A 26,298-nucleotide genomic window follows, 5' to 3' on the forward strand; every position below is an offset into this window, starting at 1 on the left:
TCCACATTAAACTGAGTTACTACTTAATATTTGGCATTCTTGCTGACATTGTGCAATAAAGACCCAATGCATTTATTTTTCCTTCCACCAGTTTTACTGTTAAAGTACAATGGTAAACATTTACAGTAGTGTAAGAGGCATTACTTGTCAACTTTAGATTAAAAGTTAAAGGAAAATGCAACACATTCATGAGAAGATAATTGAATGAAGTTTTGTGCAGATTTAGGTTATTTAAGTATTAATATAAAGTGTCCATTAGCCTTCATCTCATACATAGAGAACCATACAGTGCATCTCACAGGTTCTGGTCAGGCAGGTCTTCCAGAAGCGCTGGGTTTTTTCTGTAAATGTAGGCATTGGGATCGTCATCCAGCATCACCAGCTCAGCCAGTGACGACACACACGGGTCGTGATCGACGAGCATCGTTGGCAGGCAGGAGGATTTGCGCTGGATGCGGCAAGAACGGCGTACTGGTGTCAGAAACTTCAGATCTTTGATGTTGTTTTTCCTTCTGGTCGCACTTGCGCTGACTTCATCTTCAATTGTTTTCTTTACACTGCACAAGATTGAGAAGGACAACTCTGAATTAGCCAAGCAAACAACTAAACTACACAGTGTTGCAGATTAGGATTGACTGACCCACCTTTGTAAGTATGGGGTGGTCTTCACGCTGTATTTTATTACTGAAGCATCACTAATCTGTGGTGTCGTCTCCATCACATCATCATCACTTTCCACAGACTCCTCGTCCTCCACTTGCTCGGATTTTGGCTGCTGACAAATATCCTGCAGCTCCTCGTGCTTCAGCTCTTTACATTCATCTGACTTGCTGCTGTCTGTCTCAACATCACACTCATCTGTCACTTGTAACAGTTCCTCTGGAGAAAAAAAACGACACGTTTGTTTTTTTATGAAAATATTGAGAACAATCACTGATCTTGGCAGATGGGTATAACTTACCATCACTGCATCGGGATGGTGGCTCCATGGCCTCCAAGGCATCACACAGGTTTACAACAATCTGTCAGCATAAAAACAGAATAATTACTCATTCTTAAACATAAAAGTAATTCAGAAAAAAACTGCCTGGCTCCTTACATCATCTACTCTGTCCTGTGGGTCAAGCAGATCTGAACCTGAGCTCTCAAGCAGGTCCAGCGTGGTGTTCATGATCCTTGGAGTCTGGCTGTGTGTTTTTAACTCTGCACCCTTGTTTTCTTCGTCGTGAGCAGGGACTGGGGAATCCAGTTTTTGTATTTCTGGGCTGGGGTCCCATTCAAGCTTGCACTGTGCTGCTGGCTGAGGCTCAGGATCAGACTGGGGTTTGACATCAACATCTGGTTTTGCAGAAACTTTGTTTTTTGAGGGCACCGCAGCTGTCATGGCAGGTCTTTTGAGAGACTTTCCCTTGGAGGCCAACCATTCAGCCAGTTTTTCTCTGCAGAAGAGACAAAATATTAAAGCAATCTTAAAGTAGACACCAGCGTCGCCATGTTTGAAAGAACAGCCTCACCTTCTCTCCTCTGCAGTCTCTGTGTTAAATCTGTATTGGCTGAGGGTGCTTGAGGCCGGAGGCTTCTTAATCTTGTTTCCAGCCACTGCAACCTTTGGCTTTGCATTTAGGTTCCCGCTTGCCTTGATGGGAGCAACAGTAGCGCTTCTGGAGGTGGCATTTGTTGAAGTTGCTGGAACAGTTCTGGCAGGAGGACGAGCGGAGCAGAATACAGGAGGGCGATGGCTGCTAGCGGTGGGCTTGGGCACCTGTGGCAGTCTATCTGTAACCGACCTGGATCTTGCTAACACAGTTTTTTGCATATTGCTTTTGGGCACCTCAACAACCGATTTGGATATGTTTCTTCTGGCAACGTTTCCAACCCGTTGGCTCTCCAGTTTGCGGACTGATGGTTTAGGATCTGCTGTAGCCACACTATCAGTTGACTTCCAAATAGACCCGATCTTTGACTGAACAATCTTGCCTTTGTACATCCCTGGAGCAGATTTTGACGGCACTACAGAAGCTGGTGGCTTTAGTGCTTCAGCAACCAATTTTTTATGTTTCACAGCCTGTTCAGTTAGGAAGCTTTGGCTGTGTGTCTGTCGTTTCACATCAGCAGCAGCAGCTCCTCTCACAGATCTCTGGGAGAGGAGCTCCCTGACAGTCTTCTTCGGGTCTACTGGTTTAGCCTTTGTCTTCATAGGCTCAATTTTTGCTACAGATTCCTCCTTTTTGTTGCCTTTGAGCTGGAATGGAACAGCAGACATTTTGTCGGTTTTGACCAAGGGCTTACTTCCACGGGCTGGCTGGGCATTTTCCTTGTTTCCCTAACAAAGTTAAAACAAAGAATATATTTTTATATATTGTGAGCTGAAATGACTAGAAAAACAATGTAAATTAGAATTCTGCACAAAAAAAAGCATTGAATAAAAAGCAAAAAATCCACTTACTTTCATATTAGTGTAGTTTCGTCTTGAAACTGCAGCGCTGTCCATAGCGTAGCTCCCCAAAAAATGCACTTCAGACGGCTGTAATTTGAGTAAGGACATTCATTCTTAAGCAGGGTTGAAACATATTCATATAACAGATATTTGGTAAATATTTTCAAGGAAAATCTTGGTAAAGGTTCACACCACGGAGCTCAATTCAACTAAGGTTTTCGTCTGTTTGCATTCATTATTGAGAAACCAGCATGTTGTAATCTATTTGTGCCTTCATTATGTTTAGTGTGTGAACTAAAGATATAGATTAAACTGGCGCGTTACTAGCAGTGCTAAAACGTTGATGGCTTAACGGTAAAGATTAGCGGGCAGTTAAATGTACAGTTAAACTGCATTTGAACTGGGTGTATTTCAGTACAATTGAGAGGAGAATAAATGTAAACTCACCCTGTTGTGTTTGCTCGTGGTAGCAGAAGACAAACTAGTTTGTTCAAAACTGGCACCCTGGAAAAACATGCGACTATCCTTTCTGAGGAAAACCGATTCCGTTTGACTTGGCGCCTCTGCGCTGTGATTGGTCGTGGTATCATCGCGAGACACTGAAGCTAACCAATCAAATTTCACCGACTGAAAAACGAGAATTGAGAGTGACTGCCTTCTTTAATCAGTCCCATACACTTTCGTCCCTTCTGTTTGAATGTTTGAACCTAAATAGAATTCCTCATCTAGCGGTCCGAACACACCCAGTTATACAGTCAGTTAGGTGTGTCACCTCCAGCTGTTTTTAGGATACGTGGAATTTAAAAAGCATAAATGAGCTGTACGCTGTCTTCAGTCATTGAAAGAAAAGAAGGTAGATCAGCTCAGTAAAAAGTAAATAGGATATCATTACATTCTGTATTCTTAATTAAAATAAAATGCTTTTGTTAAATTAATGGGGAATATAAATATATATTAAAAACCGTGTATGTGTGTGTGTTTACATTAAAATGTAAGTTCCACGCTGCAACACATTTATTGTATAGAACATGCCGTAACATGTTTATCAACCTTTCAAAATTTCGCAGAGGATTATGGGATAGATGTGGAACTCGCGCGCTTTGGTACGTTAATAAACGAATTTCCTGTGTACGAATTTCCCTTCAAAATAAACCATGTATCATAAACAATACGAATTTATTAAATTTTATGTGGCTCTGAGGAGCAAGTGTTTTAAGAGTCATTATTTTAACTAAATTCCTTCAAACGTCACAAAATCTAGCACAAAAAAGAAATTTGTGTTTGGATTATTTCTTTGTTGTAACAATGCTTCTTGACAAAACTGTTAAACTTTTGAAAATTCCGCTTATTTTGCTTTATGATGGTGCCACATTTGTAGAAAAAATGTGTTGGTGGGATGAACATGTGGTTTCCTTAGGTGACTGGCATTTCATTAGCACCTGCATGCTCTCTGATGTGGCAGTCAGTTGGGATTATAGGGTTAAAGTTTGGAAAAGACAGCCAGCACTATGTCAGCTGATGGGGTAAACTGCTTTTGGTGGATATGAGGGTGTGGAGCAGCATATCCCTCTCTGGAAAAAAGGCTTGTCATTACTGGATACATTGTCAGTGCAGAGAGATGTTGAGATTAGATTCTGCAACCAGTAACAGACCTTTATCTCCACAATGTGCAAACAACTGCTACCCTCCAAGATGACAAGGATGGAATGGTTTGCCTGAAGTCCTGCCCTCAACACTCTACTACTGAACTCTGGTGGAATTTGGTTTGGATTTGCTGTTCATACCAGAATAACCATTAACAATATTGATTGACTTGTGACAAATGCTGGTTGAAGAATGGGAAGCCATCCCACAGCAGTGCAAGACCTCACTGGTGACCAGCATGAAGAGGAGGCGATAGGTTGTGGCTGTGCATGGTTCTTCAAAATGCTACTGAAGCCCCCGTTTCTTAAATAAATAAATAGCTAAATTGCCAAATGTATCTTGTTATTTCAGACTTAAATCATTCAATCCATTAAACAACATCAAACAAGAGTCAGTAACAGAATAAGACGTTTGGCACTGGCACAGAACATTTTGCAGGTTTTATTTGGGGAAACCGACATACTCAACTCTGCTACACATCCCACAGATGAATTTGTCTTACAAATGCGGCACTATCTAAAAGAGTAATAAACAATAGTATAAGGTGTATTTTCCAGAAGCATTTTTACAACAAAGAAATAATCCACCAAACAACAAAATTCCTTACTTTTTGTGCCAAGTTCATATATGCATTTTAGTTAGTTTTTTTAAACAATGAAAATAACATGAAAATGGACTAATAACTAAACCAGTAATAGATAAATGTGGCGCTTCAATGTAAGAATTGGGTGCAGTGGACTATCCAACACCGCCTGAAGTCAAGTGTACTGAGCTCACTTTCTTGAGGATGTTTTGTTCTACATATGTTAGAGATTTTTCAGTAGTGATGGAAATATTGGGATATTGTATTTAGTGAAACCACCAATATTTTAGAGTCTACAACCATTGTTAAGAGTTGAGACTCTCCTGAGGTCTCGTTAGAGTGACCATTGTCCATAGTTTCACTTGAGGCTAGGTGTAAATAGGTAATCGATCTCATTGTGATTGCTAAAAGAATGCCATTACGCAAAGCATTTAATGCAATTTATTTTGAAAACAAAACCCGGAAGTCGTCTTGTCTGGTGAAGCGAACTAGCTTGTCAGCTAACACTAACATCGGCTGCTCGTATCCTCTAACAAATCACGGAAAAAAGTTTATGATTAAAGACTTGCAGAATGCAAAACTATTGCGCTGTACCGAATTGCCACAGCGGGAAATCTGACTCCCAGCCTCTCTTCCGGTTTCCGCATGATCCAGAAAGGTAAAATAAAAGAAGCTAGCATAAATGCTACTCCCAGCAGGAAACTCCTGCAAGAAAACGCCTCCAGTCTGCAACTGGCAATACAACAATTTGTTTTACAGTTTATCTTTCACAAACATATATTTATGTATATTATTTTCTAAAATTATGCTTTAATCATTTAATTTCTTTGTTTTTCTGACCCATATTTGTTCAAATACTCGGGCAAAACTGGTGCTTTTATACATAATTTCAGTAACAGTATACATCATTTCACTATTTATCATCTCAAGTGGATTCTGAACTTTTTCACTGACACCCTAAGATCCATTCATGACTATTAAGTTGTCGCACCTGCAACACTGTCTTCAAGTACTCGTCTACTAAATGACTTGTGTGCTAAACACTCTTATTTATCTTTAACAAAGAAGAAGAAAAAAACCCACTTGTGAGTTACAATCCCTAAATCCTGACTCATCTCATCTCGTCAGATATTCTGATTTATATCTAACCACGTTTTTATAAAGATTTCAAAACGTATCAGTCATTCAATAATTAGATTGAAAAAATCTTAAACATAAAGGATTTTTGCTTTTTCTGTCAGATTTAGAAGCATTTCCCAGATTTCAGTGTGCTATAATTTGCTACTCTTTTACACTGAACCATAGTTCAGCATCAGAGCCGAGAGTTAATTAGATCTCTAAACTCGTTTAAAATTTTTCTTTTTTTAGGTCCAAGAAGTGGCTTGAAAAATGCCAGAGGAAGGACCTCATGGACAAATCATCTGAGCAACTGTACAAATACTACAGGCTGTGTGGAAAACATTTTGAAACAAATGCATTTGATAATGTAAGTTTTGTGCAGTTGGCTCACAATGCAGTGTGACCCCGCAGCGGTTTGGTTGCATCCCCCGTTTTCATTTGAATCTCACATTAGATTTGAAAGGTGTTTGATCCAGTCCTGCAGGATATTTCACCGTTACTCATGTTGCATATTATCTTTTGACAGCACAGATAATGTGTATTTTTTAAAACATGGGTTTTTCATAGTACTTTGATAGTAATGTTTGTGTTTTGGGGTGACAGGATACTCAGGGTAAAGTGTTAAAGGATGACGCTGAACCAACTGTTTTTGATGTGACAACCCAGCCTCAGAGTGGACTGGTGAAGCGCAGTAAAGACACGGTAGGTACATGAATCCTGCTTTGTTCTCAGTCGGGTGAAAAACAGTCGAATATGTATTGCCCTGTCTCCATGGAAACAAAAACAGCTTGTTGCAATGACACCTGATTACAGGGGACAAGACTTAAAAAAATCAAGGCAGCATTGTAAAAAATGAAATTACAGCATCTAAACTTATTCTGAAGACAGTTTGCTTTTATAAATTCAACTGACTTCTTTTTGTGCTTTTCAGACACATTAAATGTGATGCATAGACGAGAAACAAATGGATTTATGAGACTAATGCTTGTTACCTAAATTAAATAACATCAAGATAAAACCCCAATGATTTTTTAAATCATACTTAATTAATCGTAGTTTGCACATGTCTTCTTTGTATTTAACACATCATAATTAATTGTATGTTAGAACTGATGATAAAGTTAATAAACATAAAAAAAGAAAAAGAATAAACAGAAACCTGTAAAATTACAGTTAATAAAATTATTAAAAACGTAATCATTGTAATAATAATAATCAACCTGACTGAATAAGTAGGTGTAGTATATTTTAAACTAAGGATTATTATTAGTCTTTTTTTATCTGAAATATTGACTAGCAACAAATGTAAAGCTTTTAAATTGAGTGATTGACTGGTGGCTGACAGAAACTGTCAATTATTGGATTTTTAACCCTAATTATGAGGTAATAACTTATAATTACAGCATTATATTTCATTATATTTCAATTGCATACTTTCTTTAAATTGTAATTTGTATTTATCTTTAATTTTATAGACCAAAGATGATGAATCACAGAGCAAGGGGAGGAAGAGTAAGTAGGAATGTCAATACCTTTCATCACTTGACGCTGACACAAAGGACTGTCACAGCCACGACTCTAACAAGATTAATGGTTTAATTTTTTTGTTGTTGTTTGTTTTTAGAAACTAAAAAGTCACAACCAGAAGGAGTTACTGAAGACATCCAGATGGAACCAGAGGAAGATGAGCAGAAGAAATATGTAAAGGCTTTATTTGAGGTTGTTCTATTCTTGGGAGAGCAAAGCATCCCTCCGACTTGGCCTGCTGATAATGAGGAGGAACAGCTTATGTCAAGCACCTTCCAGGCGCTGCTAGATTACCGCATGCAATGTGGAGATCAGGTTCTAAAGAAGAGGTATGCTGAGTCGAAGCAGTGCTGCTCCTCACAAGAGCTGACTCAGTTGATTGAGGTGTGTGAGAAACATGTGCGCTGCAAGGTGGTAGAGGAGGTCAAACAAAATGGCTTCTTCTCACTGGTTACAGATCATCTGGTAAAGATCTCAGGAGAATGGTGCCTCCCGGTCTTTCTTTTTTATGTAGACCAGTCTAAATGCCAGCAGGAGAGGTTTGTGGGGTTCTTGAGCTTAGAAGGTGATAGAGACACCCTGACGGAGAAAATGCTTTCTGAAATGACGGACAAATGGGGACTAGATATGGAACGGTGTAGAGGCCAGGCCCACTCCTGCTCTGGGACACATTTCAGTCAAATTAAAGCATTTGCTGCCAAGCTGGTGGAGAAGTATCCAAGAGCAGTACTTACACTTAGGTCTACTCATGCTTTGAACGTGTCCCTGGCCAGTGGTATCGCTCTGTCAGGTGTTCAGCTCGTCATGTCTACCTTTAAAAAGATAGAGTCATTCTTTTTTCAGTCGCCTTTGCTTCAGTTAGAGCTTGAGCACGCCATTTCCATGTTCTACCCAGACAAAGAAGACAAAGCTAACGAACTGAAAGAGATCTGTAGAACCAGCTGGACCGCAGGACATGAGGCATTTGAGGTGGCGCTGGACATCATAGAGGCTCTCCTCCTCTGTGTGGACAGTGTGCATGACAACGAAGACATGAGGTGGAATGACCAAATCATACACAACGCCTTAGAGATCTCAAAAGCCTTAGCTGACTTTGAGTTAATCATGACGTTAGTTGTGCTGAAAAATGTTACGACGCTTACACAGGCTTTTGGGAAAAACCTCCAAGGAAATGCAGCAGATGCCTATTTAGCTGCATCTAGTCTAAAAGCAGTGTTGCACTCCCTTATGGAAGTGGATGACAACATTGATGTATATCACGAGTTCTGGTACGACGAGGCCGTTAACTTAGCTGCAGCCATGGAGGTCCCCGTCAAGGTTCCTCGGTCGTTCTTGAGGAAGCATCAGGCAGAATCAGGAGCCATTCAGCCGGAGAATTACTATAAGGAGCACCTGTCTGTTCCTGTGGTGAAGTATATCGTCAGTGAAATGAAAGAGCTCTTCTACGAGGACCACCTGAAGACTCTGAGATGTCTGTCCCTTGTCCCTGCGGTCATAGAGCTTTACAAGTCCACACAACCTGACGAGGGGAACATACAGTTGTTTAATAATGACATCCCTAATGCAGGAACCCTCTCTGCTGAGCTGCACTGTTGGTGGGTAAAATGGAGCAAAAAAGGCAAAGGAGAGACTTTTCCCTCCAGCCTCCATGAAACTCTGCAGCTGGCCGATGTGAAGTTCTTCCCAAACATGTTGGCGATCTTGAGACTTCTCAGCGTCATGCCATCCTTGGCTTCGAAGAACAGCTGTGATGTGACGCACAGACGCTTCAAGATGTACATGGAGAACACACCTGACAAATTCAAATCAAAAAGCCTTGCTGTGTTGAACATAAACTATGATGTGGAGTCTGATCTGGATGCAGTAGTTGACATCTACATGAAGACATACCCAGACAGGCAGGAGGTGCCATTGCTATCTGACGTTTAAGCCCTCAAGCGGAAGTTGTGTGCTTTGTAAGCTGATTTGTTTATTTTTTCTGTATCAAATTGTTATTCTAGTAGAATGATTTTTTCTATTGTGAGATTTGTTGAAATGTTTCTGTGTCCACTCATGAATTGTCCTCAGTGTGATAGTGCTTTTGAAACACAGAACACGTCTATATAAAGTAAATATGTGTCCACATGGTGAGGTGGAGAAAAGGACAAGGTAGTTTGGGGGTGTGCACAATTTTATTTCATTTACTTTTGGTAAAAGAGTGTATGCTTGTGAATAAAGAGCTAAACCCCTGAGAATTGAGTTTCCATTCCAGTGTTTTGTGTTAAGTTTAATACGACTGAACCTAAAAGCTCAGTCATAACAAAGTTTGCCATCATAAACAGTACAACATACACAACCCCCTTCCCTTAGAAAGTTGATGACCAAACAGATTTTTGTCAGTTACAGCAGCCTCAAAGCTTTTATTAAAACGTAAAGGTTCTATTTCAAATAAATACAGCTAAACAAAGCATCACAGCATTGCTTCTACTCACCATCCTGTCTACCAGGCTAAACTTGGTGCAGACCAATTTAGTCATTTGCTTTAATAACTTATTAGCCAACAGATGTCATAGTGTGTATCCAGGGTGTGAGATAATAAAATAGTAACCTATATCTTACAATTTGATTAAATAAAGTGGGGAAAAAAGGAAGCTGCAAATCCAATCAAAGAGTATTAAGTCAAGAGAAGTACTGCACGTATGCTTAATGCTTGTGTAATATCAGATGTGACACAAACGCATCCAAATTTGAAAATAGGATTTCAGACTATAGTAATATTTAAGAGCTGTATGTTGTATGTAAAGTTACTGGGCTTTTTCAGCAGCTAGGAACAACATAACAGTGGTAGTGTAGTTGTAGTTAAATATAGTTAAAACGATACTGGAAAAACAAGTTATTTTAAAGGTTAATTGAAAGACGTTCCGTTGCTGTGTACTTAGCCACAAAGCAACTTGGGAACCAACGCGACAAAATTTTATAAAAGGAAAGCGTTAGTTTAATTTGCTCTGTTTCCTGGTTCCACTAGAATGGGGATTCATCTTGATAACAAAACTCTTCGGTCCAGCACGATGGCGTCGTTCTGCCCTCTGCTGGTGAACATCTTGTACAACATGTCCTAGTTCCTGGTTGATGGTATAACACGCTGTCGGCGACTGTTAGCTCAGCTCGCAACTTCAACTTTTGAAAGCATGGAATTAGTCAGTTCTTAGTTTGTCAAAGAGACATTAAACGAAAATCACATTAAATTCAACTGTGTCGCGTGCAGTTTGCCCAGGGTATGGCTCTGTAGACAGAGTTTACTTACAGTAGGCTTGCCAGCTTGCAACCGCCAGCTAAGCTAGCTAACTTGCTTGCTAGCTATACTACAGTCCAAAATGACTGACTGCTGCGCCGCAGCGGATTGTGATTACCAAGAACGGGAATCCGAAAATACCACCTCACTTTTCAGCTTCCCTTTGGATCCGGAGCGGTAAGAGCTGGGCTTATTTAATTTTGATGTAGGTAGGTTAGAAAAAGGCTTTTGAACATGCAAAATGAATGTGTTAGCTATGCATCGTTAGCATTGGCGTTAGCCTAACATCATGTTGGCTAATAGTGACACAACTCTGGAAAATGGCGCAGACTCACGCTACTATTGAAAGAAAAGTCCATGTGAAATACATTGCCTTCACCAATTCACCCCAGGAACCCCATACAATCTTGTGATGTGGGCTCTGTGGGGTTAGCTTTGTGCTACACCGTTTAGCACACGGAGAGAAACCGCCATGAAAAAACTTTTTTGTATTATTTAAATCGTACAGGGCGCAAGCAATGGAAGAGGTATAACAGCGGGAATGACGTGAGGTCAGCGCGATGAAAATAACCTCTTATTCTAAGAAATGGTTAACGTTCTTATGTTTACTGCTGCTGTAACTTAATGGATTGCAAAGTTATTTGCAAGCTAAATTAATTGTGCACTAGGTAATTGGCTTTTTACTCGTTAAACCCCTCGAGCACCTGGCGCTGTAGTAGCTCCCTTAATTGTAAAATTTTCCAGTCAAATTCAGCTTTTTTTTCTCTCCACGCGAACACATGGAACAGTACTGAGCATCATATTTAAAATGGTTTAAATTTAGGGTAAACTGTAATCCATCTAAAATTGTGTTTAACTTGGACACGTCAGTCATGTGTCCATGTGGTCAAAAAGTGCACCGAGAAAATATATAGTATAAGGAAGGATGATATTAAAATAAAACAACAACAAATGGCTCATTTAATAGCATTGTACATGTTGTCTCACACATTAATAATTGGCAACTTAATAAAAATAAAACATTAGCCGTAGGTAGGTAATTACTAACTAGTTATCTGCTGTAGGAAAAACTAGTTGGAATAATCTCTTATAAAATGTTACAGTAATACCTGGACTGCCAACAAAAATTTATTTTTAATTAGTCCATCCATCCATTTAATGTCATCACTGACACATACAGTCATAGCAACGCAGAAAGAAACCTGAATTCCTCACGTCACAGGGAAAAAATCTCAGTAAGCACTTAGCAAGGCATGAATAATTAAAATAATCACCAAACAAATGAACTTATGGCTCAGATTTATAAGAAAATGAGCGATGCTCTCTTCTCACAGACACCAGGATGACCAGTCTACTGAAGACTGATTATCAGGTCTCAGATCAGCTCAAGTGAGCCACAAGAATGAATGAAACGACTCACTTTGGGCTGTCAAATGCTGTAGATATTAGCTGTTTTAATTAGAGAGGGGGGGGGGGGGGGGAGGAAAAAGAAGAGTGTTTTGTCGTAATCCTGAGCTTTCACTCTGGTATCACTCATCTGTTGACAAGTTACCCCTGAGACTTCAGTAATCGTTCACCCTCAAACTTCAGCTTGTGCTGCGTTAGCCGCTAGCATCACAAAATCCACAGTGTGCAACTCCAGTATGTGAACATCAAACTGTTATCTTGGCTTCTCAGTTCCACCCAGCATAAAACTGATGACCTGAGCTGGTGTGTTGCCAGGTCTGCAGTTAGCCACATTTCAGCTTCAGTCTAAAAACTTCTCTTAAACCTTGTTCTCTTTCTTCTACTTAAGTTTAAGTTTGCAGCCCAACCTCTGCACATTCTGCTATCAAGGAAATGTGCATTTCTGTGATGAGGGGATAACAGTTAGCTAGTTGCTAGTCTAAGGCTAATGCGTTGCCATGCATAACTTGGGGTAGGGGCAGTTTTTGCTCGCCTCATACACTCGGTTGCATCATTGACAATATCATGTTTGGGTTGAATTTGGCACCTTCAAACTGAGGTAAAAAGTACCATTTGCTTTGCTTAATTATTAATTTTTTTTATTGGAACAAGATCTCATGATTTACTCAAACAGCTATTTTAACACAAGAAAAAAAATCTAAATTTTGGTAAATTCCAAAGGTCACTAATAGTGACGTGTGTCGTGTTACAGTAAAAAAAAAAAAAAAAAAGGAAATTTCTTTGTTACTGCACTGTAATTTTAGTCTGTTGCGCTGTGATAATAATCTGTTATTTTATCCACCATAAGAGATAAACTGAGTGCATTTAAACTGTTTTTAAGGTTAAAAACGAGTGGTATAATGTGAGATGAAAGGTCTATGTGGTCAAAATGTAACATTTAAAATGGTATTTACATGGATATGAATACCTACCAAGTTAGCTATGAGGTGAAAACCAATACTGGATAAAAACCATTGTGTTTTTGGGGTAATTTAGGTTGAGTTAAATGAAAACATTCCCTAGACTAAAATGTGATTTTTAGAGGCCATGCAAATTCTAAATCAATGAAAATCTGCTTGCCTTTCAGAAAGTTCGATCCCCATGAGTTGCTTTTAAATCACAGGAACCTTTTCATAGTTCTTATTAATCTTGGCAAAAGTTCGTCCTTTTAGTTTTCACCACTGCAGGACCTGAAACTGATTGTAGCTCCGAGAGTATTTGTATTTCTTTTTCCCTCATAGGGATTACAGCCAACACACACACCAAAGAAAGTCAATAGTATAAGCAGTAGTTCTAATATTATCTTTTAACCTACCAAAACACAGAATCAGAGCGACTGTGAATACCAGGGTTCAAGCTGAGTTACAACAGAGCAATTACATTATGATTTTCACTCATTTTTACGCGACTTTAGTGTAAATGAAACCAGAAAAAACCCCATGCAGGTCTGGTCCTTGAAAATTTTGTAGCCCTCATAACCCTCAGAGAGCCCATAGAATTATTTAGTCTGAATTGTCCTGTAGCTTAACTTGCTGTTGAGCATCAACACACCGACTTCATCTCCAGAGATTTGTTTTGGAAGCCGCCATCTTGTCCATATCTTTTGTCTATGGATGACACCGACGTATATGAAGCAAATACATCGTAATGGGCAACGTTTTACACTTGAATGAATGTTTAAATCAATGTACAATATTTTGGCTAGTATACCTTTAATCATTTAGTCAGAAATCTTTAGGCTGTCATTTAATCCTGCTTTCTTCTCGTGTTTTTTTTAGTTGCAACCAATGGTTGAACAACTGTCGTCGCCAAGATTTGGCATCTGAACCTCCGGAGCAGTTGCATAAGCTGTATAGACTTTGTGCAAAGCATTTCGAGCCCTCTATGATCTCCCATCAGGTAAGAGGAAAGGTCCTTTGTAGCAAAAATAGAACAGTAAAAATCATCTGTAAAGGCTGGCTCACATACCAGCAGTAAAACATGCAAGTGAAGCCAGTTTAGACAGAACCAGCAAAAGTTTGGACACCTACTCAGTAGTTTGATTCAGTAGGTGTGTACAGTCTTTAGGCGGGAACTTTTTGCATGACCATAGTTTTCAGTCAACAATTAGTTTTTTTTTCTTTTAACTAAGCTCTAATGCAACACTTTACTGCAGTCCAGATCATTTAATTTTTAATCAGAACCATAAATTATCCAGTAATTTATTTAGAAACACAAGTTGTGGTCAGAGTATGTTGATGTTGTTACCAACAGAATAATTTAACAAATCATATTGTAACAATGATAATGGTCTTTATCTGTTAATGTTTCTTTGGGTTGTTTAACACCTTAAAAACAATATTTATTCATAGAATTAAGTGATGTTAATGTGATTATTGAAGTGTTTTACATAGAGAACCTTCCATTCTGTGTGTGAACCACTCAGTTAAAGTGCACAGCGTACACAGCTCGAAGTTACTGCTGAAGTTATGTTATTGGTTGTTTTATGATCAACCAGCAGGTAATTCCTTTATACTGAAAGCTTAATACTTTTTACTTGGAAACACAGATTCTGCTTATAAAAAGCATCTTTTATAGCACTCCACAGTTACAGAATCCAAACAAAATGAAAAGCATTATAATTATATTAAGAATATAAGGCTTGTAATTCATTTTCAGCAGCTTTAAAGCCATTTCACTGGAAGCTGGGAGGGTTTTTTCTTTATCTTTTTAAGCTAAACTATAATACGATGTAATCACATCTTATCAGCACAAAATGGAAAAGACATTGAATTGAATTCATTAACACACAGAATTCATTGTTTCACTTACTGAATATTAGAATAGCACCAGTTCTACTTTAGTCCTTGTTTCATTTAAAGTAAGACGCTGCAGTGCAGAGTGGTCTTATTCTCCACAGCCGGGGCCAGAAGAGTTACTCAGAGCTGAAGTTTCTGACCATGTTTAAATATTTCTGTCTGTTCTCGTCCACTGCATGTTTCATAGCTCGATTTTTTTATGGAAAAAAGAAACTGCAACTTTTGCTGGACTTGCAGAGGTTTTGTTTTGTTTTTTTTTTGTGGTGGTGCATCTTCGGTTTTTAGTTTGTAGAAGATTCATGTTTTGATAACAATCTAATCTGTTGCTAAGGCAAAGTGCTTTACATAAAACCTTCCAGCAGGGTGCAGAAAACAATACAAGTGCATAAAAAAAACAAAGTTTAAAAGAAATAAAAGAAATAAAAACAGCATGTAGTAAAGTTCATTTAAATCCTCACAAGTAAAAGAAGCAGTTTAGTATAAAGATGTAGAAGAGTGACATTACCAGCTGCTTCAATCCAACCACTCCTGCATTTATACATCCTGTATTCTCATGTAATGTTTTACCCTATGATGTTAGTGAAAAGTGAAACTTCATCTCTCACTGTGTGTACTGGTTAATCACACACAGTTAGAAAACATTGCACACTGTGGCTTTTTCCCACATTCATTCAGTCCAAATGAACCTGTGAGGAACATTATGTGAAATGTGACTACTGACTGAATGCCATCATGTTAACAGTTTAATAAAGTTATTAATGTAATGTCCCTAACATAAAACAGCTTTTCACTGATCTGTTGTTTGTTTTTCAGAGTGCTTCCAGTTTTATCTTAAAAGAAGATGCTGTTCCAACAATATTTGACTTTGCAACGCCTGGGAATAAACCGTCAGCGTGTAACAGGAAACGCGCTAGAGACCCTGTGAGTGTTTAATTCACGTCATCGAAACTGGTCTTACTGTTATTTTTCATAAAACTATTAAAGATAAACAAACCTCCGTCTTTTTCTGTTCAGTCAGAAGAGGAAGACGCTGTTGTAAAGAAAACAAAAGGTACAGTAAGTAGTTGGACTCACTTTAAAAAAAATCCCTTGGATGTTCTGGTCTGGTCTTTTTAAATTAATTCAACCTTTCAATCCCAATTTCATCATCAGAAAACACAGTATCAGAATTGAAAGAGGAGACAAAAGAAGAGTCTGGAGAGAACAGTGCAGCATCTGAACTCCAAAAAGACAACCAACCCCAAGAGGATGCATCCACCTCAAAAGCAAAAGAGACTCTGAAAGTTTATTTCAAGGAAATCCTGGCACTGACGGGATTCAGCATCAATGGCGCAAACATCAGCTCTGATGAGCCAATTGGAGGTGCGAGAGGCCAGCAGGCTCTTAATCGTGTCTGTGTGGAGAAAATTGACAAGAAAGAAATTTTACAGTTCAGTGAAGACCTCATGCGGGAGGAGATCCAGAACAGCCTCAGACTGGCACGATTCTTCTCCGTTCTGCTGCAGGATGTGACTAACATAGAGGGAAAGGAGCAGATTCCAGTTTTCATCCGATCTGTCACAGTTGCTGGTTTCCCACAAAAGCACCTCGTCGGGTTCTTACCGTGTGACCTGGATGCAGAGAATATGTTTTACATGCTCCTCTCTGAGCTGCGAAACAAATGGGGGCTGAGGATGGAGCACTGCAGAGGACTCACTTATCTTATTACAGGGAGCTTGTGTCAGAAAATGCGAGACCTGACCTGTAGAATCCTGCAGGAGTTTCCACAAGTAGTTCTGTCACCAAGTGACCCATATGCTTTCAATATATGGATCATTCGCTGCATGCCTGTACCATCAATCCAGAAGGTTGCAGACACTGTAGAGGAGGTGGCCTCATTACTCAGGAGAACACCAGAGCTGAGCAAGAGATTGGAAGGAAAGATCCAGATGACGTACGGGCATGTAAAAGGGGAAGTTGAAAGGATCAAAGCGGCCATCAGTGGGAATTGGGAATATGGCACTGATGCCTTCCAGACCTTGTTAGAAATTCTGGAGCCATTCTTGAACTGTATCAATGAGATCATTTCAAAGGTAGATGAAGATACTGCTGAACAGATGGCCAAGCTCAAACCAGTTTTAAAGAATTTCAATTTCATCATCACACTCGTCGTTCTGAAGAACACCCTCTGTTGTGTCAGCATACTTAACTCAAGTCTCAGGGGAATAATAAGCATCAGCAGTACTTTGCAGTACACAATTTCCAATGCCTTAAAGCTGGTAAGCAAATACCAACAGGAGCTCGCAATATTTCACAGGAAATGGTTTTCCGATGCAGTCGGTCGTGCAAAGAAACTGGGAGTAGAGGTCATTAAACCAGAGATGGATCAAGCCGACACAACCGAGACACCACTGGAGGACTTTTACAGAGAGTCTCTGAGTCGGCCCATCTTGCAGTATCTTGTTGCAGAGGTGAAGAGGGTGTTCAGCACCGAGATGGTTAGGATTCTCCGATGGCTCTCGTTAGTCCCATCTTACATGGCTGACCACAATTTCAGCATTCGCAGGGATAAAGTTGCAGATGCCAACTTAAACAACCTTGCACGGCCTGACACGTTCTACGAAGAGCTCGGTTGCTGGGAGGTGAAGTGGAGGCACGCGAGCAAGCGCAGAATCCTCCCGACCACTGTTTTTGCAACACTCAAGATTCCAGATATTGGATTTTACCCAAATGTGCAGAGCTTGCTGAAGGTGTTGGGCACTGTTCCATGTGTAAATGCAGAGGCTGACGTGTACGGACAGTACCATATGGTACTGGATCGGTGCCAGTCCTATCTGAATGCCAACCCAGAGGACCAAAGACAGTGCAGCATGGCATTTGTGTATGTAAACCAGGATGTGCACTTCAGTGTTGAACAAACGGTAGAGTCATATGTCCAGAAGCACCCAGACATCCTGCAGCTGCTTCAGAGGGTGAGTAGGATTTATAAGCTGAAGACTACTGAACTTTTACCGGATTACTGTTCTACCTAAAGTAACATACCTTTGTGGGTTTTTTGTGTTACAGGATGATGACACAACAGAGAAGCCTCCACAAGGTGAGATAACGTCAAAGTAATTTATGTCCTCATTTAACATGTTACGCATGTGATAAAATGTCCCACCATGTTAAAAAAATCATTCAAATTGATTTAACAATGAAATAAGTCAAACTAATTGAATGCTATTTTCAGTTCCAGTTGTCAGTGTGAATATTTTATGTACACTGCTAATGAGCTCACAAAGGCCGTTCTCACCTCTCATTTCAGTGGCAGTCCACGGAAACCATGCTGAAAAGGATACAGAAGAGGAATTACAACTCATAAATCTAGAGATGGATGCTGAGAGGCTTGTGGAGATGAAATGTGCAGAAACTGACAGAGAAGCTCTTAAATCTGCCTTGCAGGCTGCGGTGGTGGCTGCTTACAGCAGTCACAGCCGGTTAAATAGCGACGCTGGTCCTGCTCAGGATGGAGAGGTTGAGTATGTGACCAAGTCTGAAATGAATGAAGTTCTCACTGTGTGCGAGAACGCTGTCAGGGAGGGAATTCTCATGGAAGTGGGGAGTTCATTTTTCTCTCTGATCATTGACCGAGTCGTGAAGCTGGGGGAGAAGGACTATCTTCCACTCTTCCTAAGGTTTGTGGACAGTTTTGATGTCATGCGATTGGAGCTTATGGGATTCCTTGAGACCGATCTTGATTGTGACATCATGGTCCAGCGTCTCCTGGAAATAGTAACTGTCGAGTGGCGTCTTGATTTGAATAACTGCAGAGGCCAAGCTTACCTTGGCTCTGGTGATGTTTCCTACAAGCTGAAAGCATTTGCCTGCAAAGTTCAGGAGAAATATCCTCTTGCTATAAGCACACACAGTTCTTCCTACTCCTTCAACACATGGTGGTCAAAATCCATCCCAGTGCCTGCGGTTAAAAGAGCCCTGGATACATTTGAAGAGGTTTTGATGTTTTTCGGCAGCAGTTCTGCTCTAGAAAAACAACTTGGCCATGTGATAGAGTATGGACTCAGAGAGAGCTATGAAAAGATCCAGGAGTTACAAGGAAAGTTCTGCTCTGTTTGGCAAGAGAAGCATGACTCTTATGAGGTGTTTGTACAGATGCTGGAGCCTCTTGTTGAATGTCTGGAGAAAGTAAAAAGCAATCCACAGAGGTGGAAAACATCCGTTTCCGAACAAGCAGGCGCTCTTCTCCGCAAGGTTATGGAGTTTGATTTTATCATTGCCATGGTGGTCTTGAAGAATGCATCATCTTTTACCAGAGAGCTTAGTGCAGGTATCCAGAAGGACCAATTCAGTGCTGCATCCCAGCTTTGCCAAATCAGTGGTATTGTGGCTACTCTGAACAGAGTGAAAACAAATATGAAGGTATTTCACCAGAACTGGTTTGATGAGGCTTGTGCAATGGCACAGAGTCTTAGAGTACAGATTGAAGTGCCTGAAAACTCCATGCCAAGAGACGGCATGATAAAGCCAGTGGGATTTTACAAAGATTGCTTGAGTGTGCCCCTTGTAGACAACCTCATCAATGCTGTGAAGGACCATTTTTCAGAGGACCACAAAGAAGCTCTCAACTTCCTCTCTCTGGTGCCATGCTCAGTCACCGTGAGTTACGTGTTTGAGAGCTTGAAGTCAAAGCCTCCTCTCTACAGTAGTGATCTCCCTGATGCAGACAACTTCTTCACAGAGCTGTGTTGTTGGAGAGTAACATGGAAGACCAAAGTGGCATCTGTGTCTATCCCAAGTTCCATATTTCACACATTACGTCTACCACTCATGCAGTACTTCGGGAACATCAATACCCTGCTGAGGATTATGTCTGTGCTCCCCAGCACGGCTCTGGAGGACTGTGGTGTTGTAATGCGCCACAAGAAGTTCCTCAACTACCTGAGAAATACTAGTCCCAAAGACAGGTCCCCATGTTTGGCGATGCTGCAGGTGGGCACAGACTTCAACAGAGACCTGGACCGCATGGTGACCCAGTGTTTGAAAGTTACTCCACAGGCTTTGGAGGGTATCTGTCTGGTATGTACAGTTCATTATTATTATTATTTCACATTTAGTCTTTTATCACTTGCATGAACTTCAGAATAATATTTGCGCATCCAACTACTGTTGCAGGACAAAGAATCCAAGAGCCTCATCAAGAACTCTGAAATTAATATGGAAGGTAAGAACAAGGTTGCTTACCATCCTCTTTTCTGCCATGATGGGAACATTTTTATAACCACTGTTGTGTTGTCTTGTCTCTGTTTCACCCTGATACATTTAGTTGATTTTGTCAAAGAGGAAGAGGAGGAGCCCAAAGTTCAGCAGTCCCCTGAGCAGATGCAGGATCAAGACATGAAACCAGCAGATGAGAATGGGCACGCAGGAGATAACCGCCAAAGTCTGGCTACAGTTTTTAAGATGGCTGCACTGCTGGGAAAAAAGAACAGCGGTCTCTGTGACCTCTTGGAAGAAGACCGAGAGCCGCTTGTTCAGGAGCTCAAGATGTGCCACTGGTTTGGAAGTGAGAGCAAAAACACTTCTATTAGTGAGACTGAAATGGTGAACCTCCTCATAAATGGAATCAGAGATGTCATACTTAAAGAAATACAGGAATCCCCCTTCTTCTCTCTTATAACAGACAAACCTGTTAGAATTGCTGATAAGACCCACTTACCTGTGTTTGTCAGGTATGTCGGAGAATCTGCTCCAAAAGTAGAGCTCATGGGTTTCTTACCATTTGATGAAAACTGTAATGTTGACAGGCAAGCAAGTAATCTTGCAAAGATTCTCACTGAAGACTGGGGCCTACCAATGTCTCAGTGTCGAGGGCAAGCGTTCATGCATCTGGGCTCCAGTTATCAAAGCCTGAAGAAAATGTCTTTGGATTTCCTCAAGAGCTACCCGCTTTGTGTCGTAACACCCAGCGAGTCTTGTGGCCTTGCCCACTGGCTGGCTGGTAGTGTGCCTTGCCCTTCAGTGGCAAAAATGCTGGACATCACAGAAGATCTGCTGCAGTTCTTTGATGAATCTCCTTGCCTGGAAGGGGAGTTAGCACAAGCTGTTGATGAGCTTTTAAATATGCCAAGAGAGGCTTTAGAGGAATTTCCAGAAACGTGCTGCTCCAGATGGAAGAAGAGAGAGGACTTCTTTGACATCCTTGCTGACACACTTGAGGGCATTCTTAGGTGCCTAGATACCGTTAGCTCCAGTGCCACAGGTGCCAAGTCAATGCATGCCCAAGTTCTGTCCACTGCCCTGAGGAACATGGATTTCATCGTCACCCTTGTGATTCTGAAGAATGCTTGTGCTCCACTTCGTAACTGCAGCACCGTCTTCCGCTGTGGAAACCCGGCTGACATCCTCTGTGAAGTGGAAAAAATCCCTTCAATCATAGAGAATCTGGAGAAAATGTTACAAAATGTGAGTGCTCTGCACTCCACGTGGTTTGAACAAGCCTTCCAGCTAGCAACCAAGGTCGCTCCTGAGCAAGTGTGCTTCTCAGAGGAAGCCAACAGCTATGACTCTCCAGAGATTTATTACAGAGAAAATCTGAGCGTACCACTCCTTCAAAGCCTTGTTGATGAAATGAAATACTGCTTCTCTGACAGCCACTTAAAAGCCCTATCAGTCCTGTCATTGCTGCCCTCCTGCAATCCACAGCCCATACTTTCAGAGTCCATAGACAAGCCTTTCAGCATCTTCCTTACAGATATTCCTGACCCTGAATCGGCTGAGCAGGAAATGAACACCTGGGCAGCCGTCTGGAGAGAGAAATACCAGGATGTTGCTCCTCCAGCATCCATCGCTGAAGCACTTGTCCATCCTGAGTCCAAGAGTCATCCAGCCGTTTCCTTACTGCTCAGGCTAGTAGCTGTCCTGCCTAGTGTCAGTATGGAGTGTGACCTGATGAAGACCACTCTGAATTCAATGAGGGATCTGTTTAAAAACACTGTATGCAGAGGCAGCAGAACCATTCAGGTGATGCTCATCTCTCACTGGACAACACTCCAGAGGCTTCCAGAAGTCATTGAGAAGTGCATCGAGGTTGACCCAGAGAGTAGTCCATGTCTGTCCCAGGTAAATGCATCTCTCTTTGGATCTATAGGAGCAGCAGCCACTCGTTCTATATTTTCTTGATATTTATGACCGGAGGATTCTTTGGGTTTCGATCACTGTTTACTAAGCTTTTTCACAGTATGACAGCCCAATTAACAAATGAACTGGTAGCAGAATGATAGTTGCAGCATGAAATCCTGTATCCTTTCATCATTTTGCTAGATCATATTTTAAATCTGTGCTTAATGACTGAAGTTGTTGTGGATGTATTTTAGGTGATGGGAACTCTGCAAAGACTCAAGTTGGACAGAGGTAAGTACATTCATGACAACTTTCAGTAACGTATTCTGTTCTGAACTCAAAAGACAGGCTTGTTAGAGTAGAGATTTTTCTGTATAAACCCTCAGGAGAAGTTTAACATTTATTCTTGTTTTGGAAATCAGGAAGCCTTGCACACAACTCCAGTGATGCAGCGAAACCTGCTGATGGAGAGACAAAACTGGCTGGTCAGGAAGGAAAACTAGCGGCTGTTCAAGGACCAGGAATGGCAGCGTCTTTCTATGAGCCGCAGCTACGTGAACAAATCATCAAGGAACTTTGGGACTCTCAGTTCTTCACTATTATAACTGAGCAAACGGTTGAAATTGATGGTGAGATCTATGTGCCATTGTGCATCAGGTACTTAAACAAGGAGGACATCCAGTGTGAGGAAACGCTGGCTTTCATCCCTTTCACTGAAGACTCTGTTGTCCTTGCAGACGCTATTGAAACAGCCCTGTCTGAGAAGTGGGGGCTCAACATGGCGTATTGCAGAGGACAGGCCATGCTGAGTGTTGGTGGTGTAGGTGCTCAGATGAGGGCTGTATGTCTAGCTATAGCTAACAAATACCCACAGGCTGTTAGAACTGCCAGCTCTGCTTTGTCCCTCAATGTGTGGCTGGCAAGATCATCATCTGCTGAAGAAGCAGCCGACGGGGCAATCCTCATAAGTAAACTATTACACTGGCTCATGGAGGATCCAGAACGCCAGAACAAACTGGAAGACATGATCATTTGTGTGTTCCAGCATGATGAAGGAAAGAGTTGTGAGCTGAGTGACAAGCTCACCAAGAATTGGGAGAAGAGTCACGATATGTTTGAGGTAATTGTAGAGATTTTAGAAGCAATCATGCTCTGTTTGAATGAGCTGAAAGGGGAGGGAAGTACTTCAGACCAACAGCAAGCATCACACTTCTTTGATTCAATCAGAAACTTTGAGTTCATCCTTTCTACTGTGGTGCAGAAAAATGTTTTGAGTGTAACTAAAAGGTTGAGTCAGTCTCTTCAAGGCAAACCCTTAGATATGTTGCTTGCTGTGAATAGCTTACCCGATGTCAAAGCCTCCCTCAGCAAACTCCACAGTGACATTGACATCCATCACAAGGCCTGGTTTGAAGAAGCAGTGGCCCTGGCTTCCAAACTCCACATCACCATGTTGCATTCAGTGCTTCTAGAGCCGTTGAGTGAGTTTTACAAAGAGTCTGTCAGCATGAAGGTTGTGGAGCACTCCATAGCAGAAATCAACGACCTCTTCACAGAAAAGGTAATGGATACCTTGAGATGTCTGGAGATTGTGCCTTACGCAATGTCCAAAGTAGAAACCAGCATTCTTAGTGGTCTCATGTTCCGCCTGTACAAGGATGACTTGCCAGATCAAGCCTCGCTTCACTCCGAGATGAAGGCATGGAAGGAGAAATGGTTGGATCCTCTGGCAGGCTATCTTCCAACGACTGTGCTTGATACTCTCAAGACATCGCAGATCAGAAGTTTCAGCAACATTGAAACTCTGCTCAGACTTCAGGTCATCTTGCCATTTTCAAGAAGGGAGAGCAACTTCAGGCAGGGAAAAAGAAGCTTGCAGGAGTTCATTCAACAGGAGAGGAGATCCCAAGCTGAGTTGCATCCTCTGTAAGAGTTGCAGGTCTTTAGATTTGTGTCAGATGCAGCGCCACCATACTAAAAGACTAATGCGTTCAGCTCTTATTGAGCATTTCTGAACACAGTTCCCGTGTACATTGAGTTTCTTTTGGTTGTCATCCTGCAAAACCCTGCCCTGTGCTCTTATGTTTTTGTTTGTTTTTTTTAAATTTTGTAGTTTGTACAGTTGTACTGCCCAATGGGACCAATATCGTAAAAAAAGCCCTACATATGGTTATCAATGCTTGTGTGCCTTGAGAAACTAATAATTCCTCCCATGTTTTATCATAATATGGTTGTTTAAAAATGTCCCATTGGCTTTTTGAAAGAACTCTATTTTTCTTCCATTATGAGAAACCACCAGACTGATTTATCTATCGCTGTCATTAGTTACTTCTAATTATGTAATTGCACCCTTATCTTTCCTGGGCACAAATATAGAAATGGTTAGTTCTATCTTCTGATGATTTCTCATGTTTCCTGTCCTCTCGCAGGAATGAATTTGCTGTAAACGTATCTTTGAGAAGAATGTTTCCTTAATAGGAGAACCATCATATATATTTGTCAAAAAAGTAATAAAATGATCCAAAAAGATGTGATGGCTTGTGGGTTTTCAAGTTTGTCTTAGGAGTCAGCTGTGAAGCTTGTAGCTGAACACAAGATGGCGCCGTGGAGCTGTAGTTTGTCCTGAGAGGACATCCGTCTGGGAAGAAACGTCTCGGTGCTGAATTAAAAGTTAAAACGGGATTAGCTGAGTAGCTTTTGAGCACCTGTGAGTCCCTTCACCACAACTAGATCCAGATATTTTTGTTCCATGTTAACGTTTGACTGAAATTGTGTTCCAAGTGTGCAAACTCACTATAGAAGCTGTCAATGCAGTTCATCAACTTTTAATTCACTCATTGATCAACAAAGAGGTGGAAGAGGATGCTCCTACTGCTGCCTGATGCAGGCGTCAAAGGTTTAAATGTCCACTACTGTGGACACATTTAAAGGTGCTTTTCTAGCATATGTTTGTAAATTAGCTACTTAAGTGGACATAAGTGAGTCACCCAATTCACTTATTGTAGAATTTAAATTTAATGTATATGCATAAATTATAATTACCAAATTTGCCTCAGCGATAGGACAAGAAAATGAAGCTATACCTATTTAAAATATAAGTGTGACAACATATATTTTTATGAAATGTAATTTAAAATGTAAAGAAAATTATTACTGTACATATCTGTTGAAGTATGTGGGGAAAAAGATGTGCTGTTTTTTAATAATTCCTGCTTCAGAGGTTAACTCCGGATAGCCTGTAAATATTCCCAGTAGCTGCTGTCTTCTGGTAAAGTGTAAGGCCAGTGCTCGGTATGTGACCAGTGATGCAAATCATCACTTCTTGGACTCCATTGTTGCCCCTGTTGTTTAGTTAATGTGTAATTCTGATAAGTGTATACTTTGGGTCTCCTGTTAATTATTTGCTATGAATGCCAGATAATTCCTGGAGTCTTCACAGTAGGAGCATCATTAATTCAGCTACTGTACTAAAACCTAAAGAAGTTATCATTTCTGGCTTCCTTTAAGCTCTCGGGTAACTTTTTTTATGTGACTGTTGGACAATGGCAATAATGCATCACAAATGTTCCAGATAATATAAAGTTGCTACCATATTGTCCCGGTGAGCTGTGACAGTGGATGCCTCCCTGACAAAGCCTGGATTGTCGGTGCCCAGCTCTGTGTTTCCGCTGAGCAAACGGATCGGCCTCTGCCGTGCGCCACCAGCCAAGCTGCAGTCCTATCACCGCGGCATCTTCTCTGCACTTTCTGCCAGGAGCTGCATCTCCAGCGAGCTGTTTTATTTGTTTATACTTTGGGTGTACAAGTGGATATTGTTAGAGTGAAAGTCTCAGGTGCGGCCTGTGTGTTTGAGCGTGAAGTACACATCCTCCATCTCTAAGCAAAACAAGGTTTTGCCATAATTGACCCATGCACCAGGTTTCCTGCTGAATGTCAGAGTTCTGCCCTGATATAAGACCCATGGCAGTCTGTAATCACGTCCATACACAGCCAGGATTTGACTACACTCTTGAGGGGAAGACATAGGGCTTAAGTGGATTTTATTTCAAGGTTCCCTTTCAGGGAAAATTGGCAGCACAGGCCACAATGCAGACTCTTCTTGTACTACCAGCAAAACCTTTGGTTTGAATTATTCGAATGTCAGCTTGCTGATTGTTCTCTTAAAGAACACTTCATTTTTACTCAGCAGTTTTAAAACTATGATTTGGATCAGTAATACGTAAAAGATTGAGTACCGTTTGCTGAGGTGTATAAGAGATTACCCAATCAAAAGGCGATTTATCAAAGTTTTTAATGCTCACAAGCTTTATCTGACTGAACCGATCTGTCAAAGCAGGGCTGCGCTCCCCTCCTGGACTTACGGAATAGCATCCTT

The 26,298-nt window shown here is 40.9% G+C and overlaps 3 protein-coding genes across 4 annotated transcripts; 2 read left to right on the plus strand and 1 right to left on the minus strand.

The window, feature by feature from the left end:
* Positions 1-52: 52 nt before the first annotated feature.
* On the minus strand, positions 53-3,130 carry si:ch211-266i6.3 (cytoskeleton-associated protein 2). Its single transcript, XM_042008242.1, has 7 exons — positions 2,885-3,130; positions 2,447-2,524; positions 1,515-2,323; positions 1,100-1,439; positions 962-1,022; positions 645-879; positions 53-557 (listed from the first exon to the last, which is right to left on the minus strand). The coding sequence occupies exons 1-7, from the start codon at positions 2,951-2,953 to the stop codon at positions 296-298; spliced, it is 1,854 nt and encodes a 617-aa protein (XP_041864176.1). The 5' UTR covers positions 2,954-3,130; the 3' UTR covers positions 53-295.
* Positions 3,131-5,149: 2,019 nt separating this feature from the next.
* thap12a (THAP domain containing 12a) lies at positions 5,150-9,538 on the plus strand. The gene is made up of 5 exons (XM_042009304.1): positions 5,150-5,322; positions 6,033-6,150; positions 6,387-6,485; positions 7,259-7,295; positions 7,408-9,538. Exons 1-5 carry the CDS (start codon positions 5,237-5,239, stop codon positions 9,237-9,239), a joined length of 2,172 nt encoding a protein of 723 aa, XP_041865238.1. The 5' UTR covers positions 5,150-5,236; the 3' UTR covers positions 9,240-9,538.
* An 871-nt stretch (positions 9,539-10,409) lies between these two features.
* On the plus strand, positions 10,410-24,450 carry si:dkey-250d21.1. 2 transcript variants are annotated; one of them, XM_042007952.1, is made up of 11 exons: positions 10,410-10,758; positions 13,806-13,926; positions 15,639-15,746; positions 15,840-15,876; positions 15,978-17,776; positions 17,871-17,901; positions 18,112-19,880; positions 19,977-20,025; positions 20,128-21,923; positions 22,178-22,214; positions 22,346-24,450. In XM_042007952.1, exons 1-11 carry the CDS (start codon positions 10,664-10,666, stop codon positions 23,851-23,853), a joined length of 7,350 nt encoding a protein of 2,449 aa, XP_041863886.1. In that variant the 5' UTR covers positions 10,410-10,663; the 3' UTR covers positions 23,854-24,450. The 2 variants fall into 2 exon arrangements, with proteins under 2 accessions (XP_041863886.1, XP_041863887.1); XM_042007953.1 differs by lacking the exon at positions 10,410-10,758 and adding an exon at positions 12,535-12,586.
* Positions 24,451-26,298: the final 1,848 nt, after the last annotated feature.

This window comes from Melanotaenia boesemani, chromosome 15 (genome assembly GCF_017639745.1).
Source record: "Melanotaenia boesemani isolate fMelBoe1 chromosome 15, fMelBoe1.pri, whole genome shotgun sequence".
NCBI classification, from domain to species: Eukaryota; Metazoa; Chordata; class Actinopteri; order Atheriniformes; family Melanotaeniidae; genus Melanotaenia; species Melanotaenia boesemani.

Coding starts and splice junctions, on each gene's coding strand:
- si:ch211-266i6.3 (XM_042008242.1), bottom strand. CDS start 2,953: ATGTTTTTCCAGGGTGCCAGTTTTGAACAAACTAGTTTGTCTTCTGCT. Junction 1,440..1,514: donor GAGACTGCAGAGGAGAGAAG/GTGAGGCTGTTC, acceptor TCTCTTCTGCAG/AGAAAAACTGGCTGAATGGT. Junction 558..644: donor ACCACCCCATACTTACAAAG/GTGGGTCAGTCA, acceptor AATCTTGTGCAG/TGTAAAGAAAACAATTGAAG.
- thap12a (XM_042009304.1), top strand. CDS start 5,237: ATGCAAAACTATTGCGCTGTACCGAATTGCCACAGCGGGAAATCTGAC. Junction 5,323..6,032: donor TTTCCGCATGATCCAGAAAG/GTAAAATAAAAG, acceptor TTCTTTTTTTAG/GTCCAAGAAGTGGCTTGAAA. Junction 6,486..7,258: donor TGAAGCGCAGTAAAGACACG/GTAGGTACATGA, acceptor TTAATTTTATAG/ACCAAAGATGATGAATCACA.
- si:dkey-250d21.1 (XM_042007952.1), top strand. CDS start 10,664: ATGACTGACTGCTGCGCCGCAGCGGATTGTGATTACCAAGAACGGGAA. Junction 10,759..13,805: donor TTCCCTTTGGATCCGGAGCG/GTAAGAGCTGGG, acceptor TGTTTTTTTTAG/TTGCAACCAATGGTTGAACA. Junction 21,924..22,177: donor GTAGTCCATGTCTGTCCCAG/GTAAATGCATCT, acceptor GATGTATTTTAG/GTGATGGGAACTCTGCAAAG.